Genomic DNA, 16,738 nt, shown 5'->3' on the forward strand with positions numbered 1-16,738 from the left:
TTAATTCAAAATAACTTGCGTTCAATGTTCAGCGAGTAAAAAGTGGCTGCAAGGAAAAATCGGAGGCCCAAAATCAACGAACTTCACGTGTCCGAATACAAACACTGTTGCCATACAGACTCCAATGAGAGCACTAGCAACAGTTGCTACGCTACAGTTGAAGGAGATCCCCGGAACTGGAGGCGGAGGCAGTGCAGTCAAGACAGACCTTTGGAGACGGAGGACGCCGCGGACACAGGCTGGATGAGCGGTGGGACGACGACCTAAAACGACAGAAAACCGCCGGCGTCGAATCGGAGATGTTATTGATCAGCGGAGCCGTTCGTGATTCGAGTCAGGAAGTTTCCAACTTGTCCGCGCGGACTCGCCGTTCGCACCGCCGCACGCTCGTCCGCTCCTGCGCAGACAGACGGTAACTAAAGTTCTCGGAAAGCGACGGCTGACCCTTCTGCTCCGTGACAATTCCCGACCGCTTGGAGGAGGACGCTGGATATTGGAGCCGCCGCGCCGCAGGAGAACTTGGAAAGCGAGGATCAGCATGGTGAGTTTCGGGCCTGGGAAAGGTCACGCTAGCTAACACACAACAACCTGTTTGCGTCCTTCCCCCTCGTGGCGTGCGGGGCTCCACCAAACGGCTGTCCTTTAAAACTCCACATTTTAAACACGGGTGGCGATTAAACCTCGTGGCCGCTACTTTCATGCCTGACGCCGCGTTAGCAATTAAAGACGAGTTATCGTTAACTGGCCAAATTACCTAAAGACTGCTGAATAGCTGGCACGAGCTAGTTAGCAAAACGTCGTGAATCGTGACGTTGTTGGGAATGGAACGAAGAATCGAGCAGCTGCACGAAAGTAATTGGTTTAAGTACTTCTCTGCCAATATTTCGACAGTTATCCTCAGAGGAGACCCTTATTGTGGCATTTACGTAATATAATCCCCTTATGTTGCGGGTGTAGCAACTACAGCACGTGATTTGGGTTAAACGTTAGCTGTTATTCAACTAGCCGAATGCCTGTTACAAGTTTTGCGAGGCATAAAGGTCACAGCCGTCGCCCGCTGCGATGTTCGTTTTACCCCAACCATGCGAAGATGGCGTGATAATCAGCTCATCTGTTGCGACGTCTGTTCTCCGGCGCGTTTGTTTGACCGGAGGAAATGATTGTTTTCGCCGCTCGAGTCACGTCAGCGCCATGTGCTACTTTGCTGTCTAAAGTCACGCGCCTTTAGTTCTGTATCCGCTGAGTCACGAACTCGGTTCTAAACACAGAGGGGCAGATTTGAAAGGTGTTCACGTCGCCACACGGGTTTGGCGTAAATGGTGGTACGGTTGAAACTTTGCAATGAATGACAGTCCTGGGTCCTGAATGTCTGCCTTGTCCGAGTCACGCCGGAGCTCGAGCTGTATAATTTGCGCCATGTATGGTAACATGTGACCGCTAGATTGGGCGGGGCCACGTTTCAAGGGAGCCAATCAGAAGTCGCGTTCAGTTGTTTGTTTGTGACCGAAGGGCGGAAGCTGTCTGTGATGGAAAGCTGGATTACAGGATCACGGCTAATATAGCTTCATTCATGCGATTGGCGCTGTTATTTTTATAGTTAATGTAGTCTGAACGTGGATCGGCGCGTGCTGGGGTGGCTTTAAGCAACTGTTTTGGTACACTATAATATCGATGTCTTGGTAAAAACTGTACGGACTCCCGGTGTTGACTTTGGCCTCCAAGTGACATGAGATGGTGAACCTGTCAGTGTTTGCTTAAGTTTTTCCTTTTTCCTTTCTGTTGGTATGCCAAATTGCTGTCACTTTACTCGAGAATCTCAATCAAAGAAAAGTTCTTTACATCAGACAGTAGTATAGAATTAGTTTGTTTTTGTGTTTTAGGTGTTTAATAAGAAAAGAAGCATGCTTTCCCCTAAATGCACTGCTGATTTATCATCTACTACAATAACTATCCTGGATAACTTTACTCTTCATATTCTTAAATTCATGCAGGTTACCACAAAGGGAACAGGTCTGAACCCTAATGCTAAGGTTTGGCAGGAGATTCCGTCCCACCAGGATGATGTCCCAGAGTGGACCGAGGATACTACCTGGCTGCTGACGTACCCTCCTACTGCTATGATCTCCGAAGGTACGGACTTCTGGTGGCAGATCATGTCAACTTCTGATTCGGGTATACAGCATAGGCGTCTTGTATTGCTACATAGCTAAAGTGATGCCATACAGCGTAATCACAGATTCTATTGTGGGGCAACTCTAATGAAGCTTAAGAAGATCTTGTTGAAACATGGTGGTTGTTACAAAACCAAATTGTTACTGCTTTGCTTTTAGGCAACGTTGACGTTCCCTCTGTAGACGGGAAAGGATTTGATGCTGAATACCCTGAAAGTGCTGTTGACTACACCTCTGTACCCACAGAGGATATTGTTAATGGCATTGACCATCCAGACGTGAGCTATTTAGGATTTGAGCCCCAGTTTGAATCAGCAGTCCATGGAAATATTTCTAAAGACACACCGATGTCTGAGGAGAGTCTAAGAGAGTCTCTGAAGAAACAGCTTGAATTCTGCTTCTCGCGGTGAGTAGAAAATATAATTACTAAAAACTAGGATTTAGGGAAGAAGCGATACAACGGCCAAATAATGTATCGACCGACGTTCCCCTTGCGTCGTGCACCTCCCAAAAATTCTCTTATTGTATTTTCTGACTATTGTGGTGGGCACTGTTTGCTAACTAAACACTTTATAATTGAATCGAAAGTGATTCGCTGTAATTTAAAGAATGAATTTTGTTCTTCTTTACCTGTTTGGGTCCAAACTGGGCAACCTTTAATCGCGAACCAAACACCACAGTCTGCTCAAAATGCCGTATTTTCTACTGTTTTGGTGGAAAATCTAACAGCAAACCAGACGACAGTCCACTACCAGGTCTGAATAGTCTGTGTTAGGTCTCGCTAACAAATGGACTATAAGACTGTGGACTTTTTATTTTTAAAATCATGGGCGATTTTTCCTTAGAGAACCTTTGATTTATGAGGCGGCCATGGAAACATTGTAATCTGTATGAAAAATTACAGCATGTAAGACAATTAAATATTATTTTTTAAATTATATTTGGGTTTTTTTCTAATAAATTTAGACTTAATTTATGTTCCAGTAAAAGGATGTTTTTATTAGTGTCTGGAGGTACTATAGGGATTTTGAAGAAGTTTCTTAAAAAAAAAAAAAATCCTATAAAAACAGTTATTAAAGTTCACTTTAGTAACAATAACAATTTGTATGACTGAATTTTCTTCTCTGAATAGCTTTAACCCAGTCATGTTTTTTTTTTTTTCAAACAATTTCTTCATTTCCCTACGAAATAAATACCAACAAAAGCAAAGATCTGTATCGTTAGAGAGAGGTTATTAGCAAATGTGATATTTAGAAATCAGTGTCTGACCATAATCTCACAATCAATGCATCCCTAGAGTTATTCCCAGTTTGTGTTTTGCCATACAGAACTGGGGTAGAAACAAGGCAGAGGGAGAACTGGTTTTATCTTCTGATGTTCATCTGTTGGTTTTGATGTTTTCAGAGAGAACCTATCAAAGGATCTCTACCTAATATCCCAAATGGACAGTGATCACTTTGTTCCAGTCTGGGCTGTTGCTTGCATGGAGGACATTAAAGCTCTTACAACAGACATGGACCTCATTCTGGATGTCCTGCGAGGTCAGACACAGGCCAAATCAGCTCTTATTACAATGTCGTGTAAAAGTGTAGCCATCAAATTAGCTTAAGAGTGTGAGCTCACCTTTGATTCCTGTGCACTGCAGCTTCTCCCATGGTGCAAGTTGACGAAACCGGAGAGAAAGTTCGACCGAACCACAGTCGCTGTATCATCATTCTGAGAGAGGTCCCGGAGACCACGCCAGTTGAGGTAAAGTTTTATAGATCTGCACACTTTGTGGTGGCTCCTCAATTGGCAGAACTGCTAAGTATGTGATTGTAGGTATTTCATGGTGTGACTTGTATTCCTTTCATAGGAAGTGGAAGCTCTCTTCAAGAGTGAGAACTGTCCCAAAGTGTTAAGCACGGAGTTTGCACACAACAGCAACTGGTACATAACATTTCAGTCGGATATGGATGCTCAGAAGGTATGGCTGACTTTAATTTGGGACTCTTTTCAGTGGTAATGGCTGTTTGTTTGTTTTCTTCCTCTGCGTTCCAAAAAAAAATTCTTGTTTTTTTACTTTACTGTGCCTCAGGCATTCAAGTATCTCCGAGAGGAAGTGAAAGTCTTCCAGGGCAGACCAATAATGGTGAGCTCTTCTACTCGTATGCAGTTTACAGACCCTGACATATCGTTTGAAGCATGCTTGCTTTGCGTTGAGACTTATCCTGTTTGCTGCCATGTCAATCCAGTCGAGACCAGTGTGTTTAGCTAAGCTGTAGCCTTGGGAGCGACCTCGGGCATTGTGTGTACAGAGGCTTGATAAGCGTGATGTTTTGTCGGAACTCGCTCTCACCCATATTTTCCTGACAGCTTGATTACTGCTTTTATCACAGGGTGACATTTACACTTTTATTTAATTGATGTAACATGTCCTCTTTCGGACTCTGAATTGATTTTTAGTGCACCTTTGTCCGTGATAAGACAAAGCATTTGACGTAATGGTTCTCTCTGAACCCCAGTGATGATCAGTATCGCGCTTGGAAGGACTCATAAACACTCTGACTAGATGAAATTTATCTATAAAACTCTGTAAATGTGCTCTTCCTGTCATTCCTTCTCATAAGCCTCCCCCTCTCACCCCCCTGCTCCCATTTTCTTTTATTCTATCCATTCTCCTCTCCCTGCCTCCTCCCCTCCCTCCTTTCCTTTAGTCAGCACAGTGTTTCATGGCCTCATGACCGTGTATATAAGATCTGAGGGGACGAAAATATGGAGAGAATATCTCTTAATTTACAGTGTAGTCTATCTTTGATACAAGGTGACATATCTGATCATCCTCTACTCCTCAGGCCCGTATTAAGGCTATTAACACATTCTTTGGTAAGAATGGCTACAGCAGTGTGGACTCGAGCGTGTACACCCCACACGTGCAGCCTCAGACCCAGTATGGCTCACCAGTGTACATGCAGCAGGTGTACAGTCCTCAGCAGCAGTACCCTGTTTATCCTGTGGTGTCTCCCTCTTGGAGCCCTTCCATCATGCCTTACTTTGAAACCCCACTGGTAAGTGCATCTTTTTTTCATCATCTTAACACTATTTTTATAATAAATGATAGCAGAGCTACAGCACGGGCTTTTGCAATTGGAGTTTGTATTTAGCTGTAAAAGTCCTAATTTGATTTCCCCCACCTGTGTGAAATGTAGGCACCTTTTCCCAATGGTGGCTTCATCAGTGGTTACAGCAGCCCTGGAAACTACAAAGGAAACACAACTCTGCACAGAGAGCAGGGGCACGATATCTTTCCAAACGTGAGCTGGAACAGGTATGTGTCAGGCTGGTGTGATAACTCCTTTTCCCATGTGTGACGGGCTGTCTGAAAATGTTCGATCTAATAAACCTGCACCTTTTGTGGAGCAGTACCTTCCATTTTTAACTTTTTAACCTAATTATTCTTTCTACTCTAGAAACCATATAAAGGGTCACTCTAAGCCTGAAGAGGTACCTCCTCCGTTGGTCCTTGGAAGCCTGGTGGAGGGCTTATCTAGTCCTCTTAGTCCGCAGCATCTTCAGATGCCAGGGAAACCAACTGGAATCACTAATAATACTCTTACATTCACTGGACTTAAAGACACTTCCCCAAATGGGAATCTGAGCAGGACTGGGTGGGCCAAGTGAGTGAGAGTTATCCACAAACATTCAGGACTGTTTTTTTTAGAATAACCAAATATATACGATCTGCCTGCCTTGCAGGAGGAGCAGCCACAAAAGCCTGAGGCGGCGAAGAGAGGAGGAACAAACCATGGTTAGTAGATCAACTGTACTATGAAAGGGTGGTTTAGGTCTAAACTCTTCAGTGTTGTGGGACTTTGAAGACAATCTTAAGCAATCCCTGCCTAAAGTCCAACTTTCACTGTGACCAAAACTGCAGAAAGCTTCCTGTGTGGCAAATGATCCACCTTCACCCAAATTTGATCTGGAAGCATCCAGTTTTCCTCCTTTGCCGGGGTGTGTAGACTGCATACAGGGAGAAACCACTCAAGAGATGCGCCTTTCTGACGTTGTACGTGGCCTGAAGGTGCCCAACAAGGTAGATTTGGTCTCACTTAATATTTATTACACTAGAAGGGAATATATATGTATTCTATAAAAAAAAAAATAAAAAAAAAATCACCTGTTTATTTCAGTTTAATGAGGCCCCAAACACAAAGACCTCAGAAGGAGGCGTGAAACCCGGATTTGTGGCACCGGAAGCTCAAGCTGCTCCAGTGGCATCATCAGCCTCAAGGTGGGTTTAGCTTGAGTGAGTGTCATAAAATACTAATGCTGAAAATGCTAAAGTGACTTATCCTTCATTTCAGTGTGTCACTTCCAAGAATGGCAGAGGAATCTAAATGTCTCAATCCACAAAGTGTGGAAACTTCATCCACGCCGACTGATTCCTCACCGACTGGTTCCTCACCAGCTGAGTCTCAAACTACCTCGTCCACCAGCAGCCTTTCCCCAGAAGAACTGTCCTCAAACACAACCACAGATCTGGTATGATGAGGAATTTATCTGGAGCTCTGGTCTGTTTTTATGTTTGACATTCTGTTTGATTCTTAAATTTTGCCTCCGATCAGGGGTCGAGAAAGCTCAGCTATGCAGAGGTCTGCCAAAGGATGGCCAAGGACCCCCCGCCGGCACAAACGCCCTCCCCTTCTCTTCCTGCCGCGTCACCTGTTCAACCCCTGCAGGAGCTCAAGGTCAACAAGGTCGAGGAGCTCCGGCCAATCTCCAAGTGTAAAACAGACAAACCACAGAAGGACAGAAACGGCCGTCCCTTCCGTCAGCCGCTGCAGTCTTTCAGAGGAGCCAATGCTCAGGGAAAATTTGGAGGCGCGGGGTTGAAGGTTCAGGAGCAACAGAGACGCAAGTATTCCTCCCAGCAGGGGTCCAGGCGCAGTGGCAAAGAACAGAACATTCCCCCCAGCTCACCAAAATGACCCCCATGGACAAAGAAGTGTGTAGAAGATGAACTTCATCAGTAATAAAGCTGTGTGTGTATATATGATTTGTAAATATACAGAAAAATATATTTGGAAAAGATTCAAGTAAATCTTGGGCAGATTGTGGTAGGTGACCTTTAAATGGCATAACTTTTCATAGTGATATGACTAAGAGAAGTTCAGCTGTGTATGTATTTAAGTGGTTGAATTGGACGTGGACTTTTTTTTAAATCCATGTTAACGAGGCATTCGTGGTTTGGCGAATACATTGGCTTTGAGATTCATCACAAATCTTTTATTTCTATCAAAATCAAGTACAAATATTTGTCAAAGGAACGGTGAAAGAGTAACGTTGGGGTGTTTGGGATTAACGGGAGGTTTGATAAGTTTTTTAATTTCATTCACATTCACCATCTTGCATCATGTTGTCATCAGAGTTGTTTTGAAACTGCCTAATGAAGCTTTTTTTACTGTTTGATTCCGGGTCCTGGGTGTTAGTAGACGATTGAAATTGAGGAATCAACCGTAAAATCACTTTTGTAGATTGTTGGATGCTTTCCAGTTCATGCAACTTGGAGGGGGGGGGGGATTTATACATAACTGATAAAATCTACATATGTAGGCTAAGAGGGTGTGCGGGGCCAGTGTGGCCTTAAATATATACTGTGCTTCCTGTCGGTGGTGATGGGTGAGAGTGTCTCAGCCTGGGTAAAAATGTTTCTGATGACGCAGGAGACTTTAGGCTGTGCTCTGTTGTTGGGAAATTATCCAGAGGTTTTTGTTGTATTCTAATTATTTCTGCTGTAGGTGAGTTTCTCTCTCGTCTGTTAACTCATGAGATTTAATCATATAAGATGATTTGTTTTCTAATTTTAGCGTGTGCACTAATGAGTCATTCTAGATGGTAGACTCATTACTATTCTAATGTATTCTTTTTAAACATTGACCAGAGGCGACTTTGCAAACAAAATTCTCATAGTCTGTCGATGTTCATTTAATGAAACCTATATTGTTTTTTCTCAGGAGCAAAAACGTTAGTTAGGTGGATTTGTTTATTTTTATGTCTAGTTGTCAAACATGTCTCCGTATATTACTGTAGAGTAGTTGGCTAAACCCAGAGTTTAGGATAAATTAAGTTTATTGTGTTTGAAGTTTGTTGCAGCTGTCGTGGTGTGAATTTAATCTTTATAATTTAATCTCGGATGTTGAATCGCCACACATGTAAAATATGAAACCTTTCTCAACTAGCTCTTTTCTTCAGTAGTGTACATACTTTACTGTAGCAGGTTACTTATTAACTTGTACTTAACTGTTATTTTTTGTGTTCTTGTGTGTCTGTGTTCATTTAAAATGCTGAACTTGATAAAGATGACAGGTTCTAAGGGATTAGAGGGATAATTTAAACCAGAGATTAGTGCTTGTAAGACGTTGCCGTTTCATAGTTGCCTACTGTCCAATAATGAGTCAACTCTGTCAAACAACCTTGATCTTATTCATTTGTGACATTGAGCACAAGTTAAATTATTAAATCCAATGTAATTGGTTTACCCCAAGCAGACACTAGATATTGTGCATTGTAATTCTTGATTTATTGTAGTTGCTGCTATATAGAGCTGATTTGAGCAGATTTGCATGTAAGAGTGGATGTTTGCCCCATACTGTTTTTATACAGTACTAAATTCAATGAATCAGATTGTATCAGAATTCTTCTAACTTCAACTATCGCTAGTGGGACTGTATACACAGGTTTTACTAAGCAAATATTTTATTGACGAGTATGAAAATAAAGATATATTTTCAAACGCTGAGTTTGAGTTGATTTATTTGAAATAGGGACAACACATTAATAAACATATACAAGATTGTAGCCAATGGCTAATAATTTTGTATCACAAATTCTCATTATGGAATACAAAATGTATTTTTTGCATGTTCTGTTTCTACAGTATTTCGTTTCAGTGTTGTGTATATATAGCAGTTAGCCTGGTTGGAATAAACCCTCCTAAGATTTAAATAGTTTAAAAATAAGCCATGTGGCTTTGACTGACTTACAGAAGACAGTAAATATTGAATTTAAGAACAACCTCACCGTCAATTAGTATTAACGCCAAATCCCCTTTTCGCTTACGTCAATCCTTTCACAACACGCCTGCCGAGGCGCAACTCTCGCGATGTTTCGCTAATGGAGGCGTGAGAGTGTCAACAACAGCCAGGTAGCAGCATAGCGCCACTGTCCAAAGCTGAGGGAGGAGTTAGGAGGCTATCAAAACGTCGGGTGAGTTGGTTACACTACGAATCTTAAGAGCAAATCGTTACATTTTGGAGTAGAACATTCGGTTGGGAGTGTATGAAGCATGCGGTGTTTGTACACAGCTGTGCATTAGTATACGAGTTTGGCTTCCTTTAGCGTGAACTCTTGAGGAAGCTAAAAGCAGCTTCGATTAGCGGTTAGCATTAGCATAACTATATTGTGATTGGTAGCGTTACTAAAATTATCGGTCTTCTAAGCACATGTCAACTTCCCGTATTTATTATAAATTCGCCTGGTCTTTAGCTACATCGGATTTACAATGACATAATTGTCATATATCGGAAATCAAATGTTTACGTGTTTTAGCAGTAAGCCTACGCTAGCTTAAGGCCTGTCCCTAATAAAGTCACTGGTACCCAAAGACATGGTGCTGTATTGTGACTGTAACCACTGTCCTTAACCGAAGCCTCCGCTGCAGCTTCGGCTGAACAGCTCCATGTTGGTATCATGCTGGCGCCAATGGCTTGATGACACCGCAGGGAGGGTAGGTTGCATAGGATAGGTTGGTTTGGATATGCTGCCTCATCGTTGCTGCTAGTGCCTGATTATCCGCAACCGAGTCAGAACTAAATGCTCTTTAGAGGCCGTGGGTCTTCGGCCTAATCTGATATTATGTGCTCTTCTGCTCCGGGGGACAGATGCCGTGTATCACCCATAAAATATAAATCCTCTCAACAGGTGTATGCACAAGGAGATCTGGATATTATAACTTAGAGCTTTGAGTGCCCCCACATTTAATAAGTTGTCTTTTTTGTCTTGCAGAATATTTGTCGGAGATGGGGGATGACCGCCCTTTTGTATGCAATGCCCCTGGATGTGGGCAGGTATGTGTTTTTGGTTCTACCCCTGTTCATTCACTATCTATAGCAGAAGACTCCTACAATACATCTCACAAGTTCTGGTGTTAACTCATATTTCGAAGAGAAGAGGTCTCCCTGAAAGGAAAATTGGCTCGTTGTTGCTTTAATCACCCTTCTGTCAGTGATTGAAAACCAGGTTTTGAGTTCTAGCTGCGAACACATCCCAGTACAATGGAAGGAAATTGGTGGTTGTCGGGGGTGCATTTGATAGCTGGTGTACAGCCGGCCTGAGTTCTTGCTGATCGGGCACAAATATGAATGGAAATATCATATGAATGTTGGTGTAATTGCAGTGAAAATTGATATAAAATCATTTATATGATAACGCCTTATCCACTGTCCTTAAGTTTAATTTGAATGTCACGACTGTGGACACTGAGATGGCACCGCACGAATGGTATAGGGGCTGTTTTTACGAAATGGAAAAAAGACCCCCACTTCCTACCTTTGTATTGGATTTGGCTGAGAGTCAGGAATGTCATATTGGATCTGACTGAAAAGATCCTGAGAGACGTATCAAAAAACTGTGAGGAATGTTTTTGTTCAGATACCGTACCTGTAAATTTTTAATTGTGTGTGCTGAAACTAAAAATTGAAATCAATTATTTCTATTTTCCTGTTGTTTTTGTGTTTTTGAAGAGATTCACAAATGAAGACCACCTGTCAGTCCACAAACACAAACATGAAATGACTTTAAAATTTGGTCCTGCTCGAACAGATTCTGTCATCATTGCAGGTAATGACATAAGCATTAATAACCATTTTATATATAGCTAATGTGAATAGTCATAAACTAAATGTTGTGTTCATTTCTACAGACCAGACTCCCACACCCACACGTTTTCTAAAGAACTGTGAGGAAGTTGGTTTATTTAATGAACTGGCCAGCTCCTTTGAACAGGAACTCTGCAAAGCACATGAAGATGACCACAGGACAAAACACCCGGTGAGAAAAAAGACGATCAAACCGCAGAAAATGGCTGCCGTATTTTTAGTTTTCGTGCGTAACAACGGGTTATTTGTTTTCCAATATTTTCTGTTTAAGGCCGCACCTTTACAAACGCCATCTGAAGTTAAAATTGAGAATGAGGAATCTTTACAAGTGGATTCTTCTCCTCCTGATAGTCCAGATTCTTCATCCAGCATGTCAGATGACAGCAGAGACTCAAGGGTGAGGACTTTTTAAAAAATAAAAAAGAGCATCAACAATGGGATTCTTGTCCATTCAGGTAAAATAGCAACAAAAAATGTCTGTGTTTGTTAACAGGAGATCCTCTCAAAGCCAGTGGCTAGCTCAGCTCCCACTCCGACCATTGTGCGCCCAGGTTCTCTCCCCCTACACTTGAGCAATGATGCACTTCATCCAACACTGCCCTCTCCAACATCTGTGATCACACAAGCGCCGCCCTCCAGCAGACAACTCAGGTAAAACACAGCGTGTTCCTATTTGTGTTTGCCGATATTAGCTAGCCCGCAGTATTTGCTGAACGTGATAGAGAGAGAAATTCCTGGGGCAAATGTTCCCAAAGGAGGCAATCGTCTTCCCCAGCTATAATTTTATGAGCAGTTGTTTGACATTTGGCCTTCGCCCAACTTAACTGAGTTCAAATAAAGTGGAACCACTCTGTCTTGATGAGGTCCTTCTTAAAAGGCTCTGAAGCATCAGAAGTATCTGTGATTTCACAGAGACTAAGAGATTATTTATAATCAGATCTCACCCACAATTCTTTGACTTTTATCTCGTTTCCCATCTGTTTAATTCACCTTGTAACTTTCCCTCCACAGCTCCCCAACAAGCTCTTATCCACTTGTGAGACACCTTCCTAATGGACAGACGGTTCCTCTCCTGCCCAGTCCCGTGCAGCTGACCTCTGTTATATCAGTAAGTCACCACAGTGGAACAACAACGAGCGTGAATGTACCCAGAGGACGAATTTTTTATTTTCATACTTATGCCTGATTAATCAGTTTCTCTCTGTGTCTTTGCTATAATGTCCAGCTTGCAAGGCCAGTGAACTCGGTGCCTAACATCCCAGGTATTCCAGGGCCTCCAGTAGGTGGGGCCAGTAGTGGGTCATCATCTCCCTCTGGGTACAGTCTGCACACAGAGACCAAGTTGGTGAGATCAACAGTCTATCATTGGTTGTTTTTTAAAATCTGAATCATACCTTTCTGTCTTTTAACGCCATTAAATTTGTAATATTTAGTTATTTTGATGAATGTTCTTGGAGAGAGAATTCTGGGCTTTAGAAAGTTCAACTAGACTTGCTTTTGGGTTTGTTTTTTGTTTGTTTGTTTGTTTTTTTAAGGCATTTCGCCTCTTCTCAGAGAGGCTTCTTCAGAACGGAAAAAGTCCAGTTGAATTTTTGAGGCAAGAATACGATTTTGAAGGATTTTAATGTGTCTTTGCAGCGACTGAAAGCAGCTTTAACAAATCAGGGTACTGGGCCGCAAGATGGAGCTGGGGGGGTGGCAGGTTCCTCCATTCCTGCTGTCCCCCAAAGACAAGAACAGAGCCAGCAGCCCTCTCAGAACTCTGATGCCCCTTCACCAGTCCAACCCCAGGTACGTTCAGCATGCCGGTGGTTTTTCTATGAGTTGATACCTGTTGATGAATCTTTCATTTCAGCCTTGTGAGCAAGGTGCACGAATTCAAAATGTCTTTGAAAACACCCCCTCTTAGGTGTCCCCTGCTCAGCCGACGGGAGGCCGCCGCCGGCGCGCTGCAGAAATGGATCCTGATGAGAGGAGGCAGCGTTTTCTGGAAAGAAACCGAGCGGCTGCCTCCCGGTGCAGGCAAAAAAGAAAACTTTGGGTTAACTCTTTGGAGAAGAAAGCAGATGATCTAGCCAACATGAACGTCTCCCTAACTGTGAGTGTTGTTTTCCTCCGTCGTGTCCAGGCTACAACTTTAACGCGCTCCCACATTGTTCTCCTCAATAATATGACGTGACGGGACCTGCAGGAAATATGTGTTTGCTTTGCGTTGCCATCAGAATGAAGTAACCCTTCTGAGGAATGAAGTGGCACAGTTGAAGCAGCTCCTCCTCGCCCACAAAGACTGCCCTGTCACTATAATGCAAAAGAAGGCAGCGTTCCTAGGTAACCACACAGCTCCACAACAGTCCTCCCGCTCATTTTCATTGTTTTTTGTCAGCATCCATCATCTCCTTCATCTAATGTGCTCTTTTTACTCGCTCACCTCTCTAAGGGTGAATGTTTCTCTCTGTCCGTAGCTGCAGGTGGAGAGGAACCCTCTCGGGATGTTTCATCCGAAGCCACCAGCTCCCCGGCAGCAGTCATCCAGCATGGTCCTTCGCCCCCGACCTCTGTCTCCAGTCCAGGGCCCACTATCAACGGGCTGAGTGTCCATGCCGCAGAGGCGGTGGCCATGTCGGTCTTGGCTGGGATGGGATCGGGCCAGCCTGGAGCAATAAACATGGCGGTGCAGTCGCAGCCTGCCCCGAGATGATCTGGTGATACGGGTGGTCGGTATGAACTTAAGTGGCACACGGAGGCCGGACTCGTTTGCAGTGACAAAAAATGTGACTTCCACATTTGAAAGCTGCATTTCCACCAGACAGTTACGGTATAGTACCCCATTAGTACACGTACCTACACCCTGCTAACATCTGCTTTGTGTTTTGGCTGCAGGCAGTACTCATGAATGTAGATGGGTTGTTGTGGTGGTAATAGGTAAAAACCTTCCAAAAGACGTTACCTGATCTTGAGCAGCTTAAGCATCTGCAAAATCCTCCAGGATATTCCTACAAAGTTCGTGTTTTATGACAGATTTGCGTTGTAATCTTTCCTGCTATCACGCTGTCGTCTCTTCTGACTTCTGACTGAGCTAAGCTACCTTCAGAAATGCAGCAAAAAGCATCATTGTTCATAAAAAAAGGGAATTTCTGTCTGAAAATGCAGCATGTTAGAAATTCAGCAGCAAGGTACGGATGATGTATTGATTATGACCGCTCAGATTATCTGACAATCTCCATTATTTAGCAGCGCCTCAACTCACCCAGAAGCGCAACAGAATGCTAACATGGGAGAGAATGAAGTGTTTCTATCAACAACTCCACCTTATGCCAGTATAAATGTGAATACAGCCATTGTAACATGACTTGGAATGAACTGAGCTGGTGGAAACGCGGCTTGAGATACTCCCCCCTTCCCCCCCGTCCGCCACCCTGAAACCACGGCCAATAAAAATCACTGAGATGTCGCAGTGCCTCCGTCAACCCTCCGGTCCCAACAGGCTCCTTGTTCGGGGACGCTTTGTCACTCTGGATGTAAATATGGATGAACGCGTCAGACACTCACTCTGCAGTGTTTAGCGATCATTGCTTGTTCAGTTATGACAGATGTTAAAAACCAAATCTCAGATTGGGATGAGAAGTATGAATGTCAGATTGGCCTATTGTTTGTGTTCCTTTGAGTCGCTGTTTCAGCTTCATGCTACACGCTGGCTGTGATGAGCTTGGTTGCTGTCAGTGTTGACAGTTTTTCTTGTATTTTTTAATTTGCAAGAGATGATTTTTATTCATGACACCGGTAATTGACATTCTGTAACGTACTATGGCAGATCAACAGGTGAATGGCGGCGAAGAGTCTGGAAATTTTTTATTGCTGTTTTGTTTGTTTACCTTTAATCCTGTCTAATATTTTTACTTTCCTCTGTGGATCACTTTTTAAAATGGACAACTTCTTAGTTGTAACTGTATATTGACGTGTACACAGTTTACCCTGTGAGTGTGTGCCTGACTCTTTTTCTTAAAACACACCTTTTTAAGCCATTTGAAATGAATGTCACTAGATTAGTTGTGTGTGCGTGCGTGTGTGTCAAACCCTGTTGACTGCATGGTTAAGCCAAGGCTGAAGATTTCCACTGTTTGTGCTTCACCGTAATATCACCGTTGATTGAGCTGCTTTTTCATGTTTTATTTTTCTATCACGTCGTCGTCAAACGAGGGTTTCAGACTTTGTCCTAATGAAAAACACTTAAAACGATGAGCTTTACTCAACCGTTAAGTTCAGAATGGGTTCGACACCAGTCACCCTGGCATTTCGGTAGAGCAGAGAGTAGTGCAATATTTTTTTTTCTTGAAATGTGGAATATCTGGCATTTAATTTGTGTGTAGCCCATCCACTGAGAGGGGTTTGATCTTTGTTTGTTTGAGAGCTAAAAGCCGTGAGGTGACCGGAGACTGGACGGGATGGGTGATGCACATCGTAGAAACTTGCAGCTCTGGTCTTGATTCAGCCCCGAAAGCTTTCTTGTGTCACAAAGTAGATCTGTACCAGCTGTGTCTTTTCAAAAGTGTTTGCAAATTGTTTTACACCACTGTGTACTTCCGAGACTATCATGTTTCATTTTTTTCCCCATTGTTGGTTTTTGTTTCTTTTTAAATGACTTAAAGATGTTTTCTTTTTCCTTTGTTTGCATGTTAGGCTTTTCCTTTGTATGGTATTGCAACCAAATTCCTAAAGATTTAAAAGGAAAATAAAAAATGGAATGTAATTATTTAAAGAGGGAAAGAAAATTACTTTTAAAAAAAGTTGTATCCAGTAAGAATGCAAAAACAAAACTATTAGCATTATGAATTTCAAGCCTGCGAGAAATAATAGGAAGTACCTGTTCATTGGTACATCTGCTGTCGTGATTTTACCACATTGTAGATAGCAGTTGGTTCTAATTTTTAATGAAGCCTGTCTGTTGTTACACGGGAGATGTCCTGGCATCAGATAATCAAGCACAAACCAATAATGGGCACCACCATCGTTGAAAAAGAAACTTTCATATATAAACCTGCACACAACACACTCAGATAAGAAAAAATCTCGAATATTGGTACATTATTTCTAAGCCCAGGTTGCTATTTCACCTTGACATTAGAAAGCTGTCTTAATTGGTGTAACCGTTGGTGAAATATGAAAATTATTGTTAAAAAACACCTTTTAAATTGTTTAAGTGGTCATACACATGGAAATAATGATAGTATTGTGAACATTTAAAGTTATAAATTGGACTTGTTGAAAAGTCTTTTATTCCACCTCCGCCAACTAATTTAAATTGTTTTGCTGTTACTGTGTATTTACAAAAATGACAGGAAGTGATCAGCACTCGTGTACAGTTTGTAACTAAATATACTGTATGTCAAAGAGGATACAAAGTCATCTGGAATTGTGGTTGTAAATGTCCCTTTATTGTGTTAAGCAGATGTCGGCACTACATGGGGGGGACGTCTAAAAGATCTGTTTATTGAGGTTATGTTTATGAAATTCTCAGGCCTTGAGATGGGGGGTGGGGGGTTAAAACCTTATGCATATTATGAATATGTCACCCCAAACAATAAAATAATTTTAAGAGAAAGTCCTTTTCCGCATTATTTTATTCATCCCAGGTTATTTGTGTCCGATTTAAAT

The 16,738-nt window shown here is 42.5% G+C and overlaps 2 protein-coding genes across 7 annotated transcripts; both read left to right on the forward strand.

Annotated features, from left to right (window-relative positions):
* The first annotated feature begins 157 nt into the window (after positions 1-157).
* larp4ab (La ribonucleoprotein 4Ab) lies at positions 158-8,949 on the forward strand. Of its 4 annotated transcripts, none has more exons than XM_057030460.1 (15): positions 158-541; positions 1,992-2,130; positions 2,331-2,577; positions 3,576-3,712; positions 3,817-3,920; positions 4,027-4,137; positions 4,249-4,302; positions 5,006-5,218; positions 5,360-5,478; positions 5,621-5,827; positions 5,907-5,958; positions 6,085-6,243; positions 6,341-6,441; positions 6,515-6,692; positions 6,776-8,949. In XM_057030460.1, the coding sequence occupies exons 1-15, from the start codon at positions 539-541 to the stop codon at positions 7,136-7,138; spliced, it is 2,187 nt and encodes a 728-aa protein (XP_056886440.1). In that variant the 5' UTR covers positions 158-538; the 3' UTR covers positions 7,139-8,949. The 4 variants fall into 4 exon arrangements, with proteins under 4 accessions (XP_056886440.1, XP_056886441.1, XP_056886442.1 ...); XM_057030461.1 differs by lacking the exon at positions 158-541 and adding an exon at positions 1,557-1,734; XM_057030462.1 differs by lacking the exon at positions 158-541 and adding an exon at positions 1,561-1,742.
* Positions 8,950-9,287: 338 nt separating this feature from the next.
* On the forward strand, positions 9,288-16,685 carry atf7b (activating transcription factor 7b). 3 transcript variants are annotated; one of them, XM_057030466.1, is made up of 13 exons: positions 9,398-9,416; positions 10,215-10,276; positions 10,660-10,838; positions 10,952-11,048; positions 11,131-11,258; positions 11,358-11,483; positions 11,580-11,737; positions 12,098-12,194; positions 12,312-12,431; positions 12,725-12,877; positions 12,996-13,184; positions 13,309-13,414; positions 13,549-16,685. In XM_057030466.1, exons 4-13 carry the CDS (start codon positions 11,000-11,002, stop codon positions 13,782-13,784), a joined length of 1,362 nt encoding a protein of 453 aa, XP_056886446.1. In that variant the 5' UTR covers positions 9,398-9,416; positions 10,215-10,276; positions 10,660-10,838; positions 10,952-10,999; the 3' UTR covers positions 13,785-16,685. The 3 variants fall into 3 exon arrangements, with proteins under 3 accessions (XP_056886445.1, XP_056886446.1, XP_056886448.1); XM_057030465.1 differs by lacking the exon at positions 10,660-10,838 and having other exon boundaries at positions 9,288-9,416; XM_057030468.1 differs by lacking the exons at positions 9,398-9,416; positions 10,215-10,276; positions 10,660-10,838; positions 10,952-11,048 and having other exon boundaries at positions 11,438-11,483.
* Positions 16,686-16,738: the final 53 nt, after the last annotated feature.

This window comes from Takifugu flavidus, chromosome 4 (assembly GCF_003711565.1).
Source record: "Takifugu flavidus isolate HTHZ2018 chromosome 4, ASM371156v2, whole genome shotgun sequence".
In the NCBI taxonomy this organism is placed as follows: domain Eukaryota; kingdom Metazoa; phylum Chordata; class Actinopteri; order Tetraodontiformes; family Tetraodontidae; genus Takifugu; species Takifugu flavidus.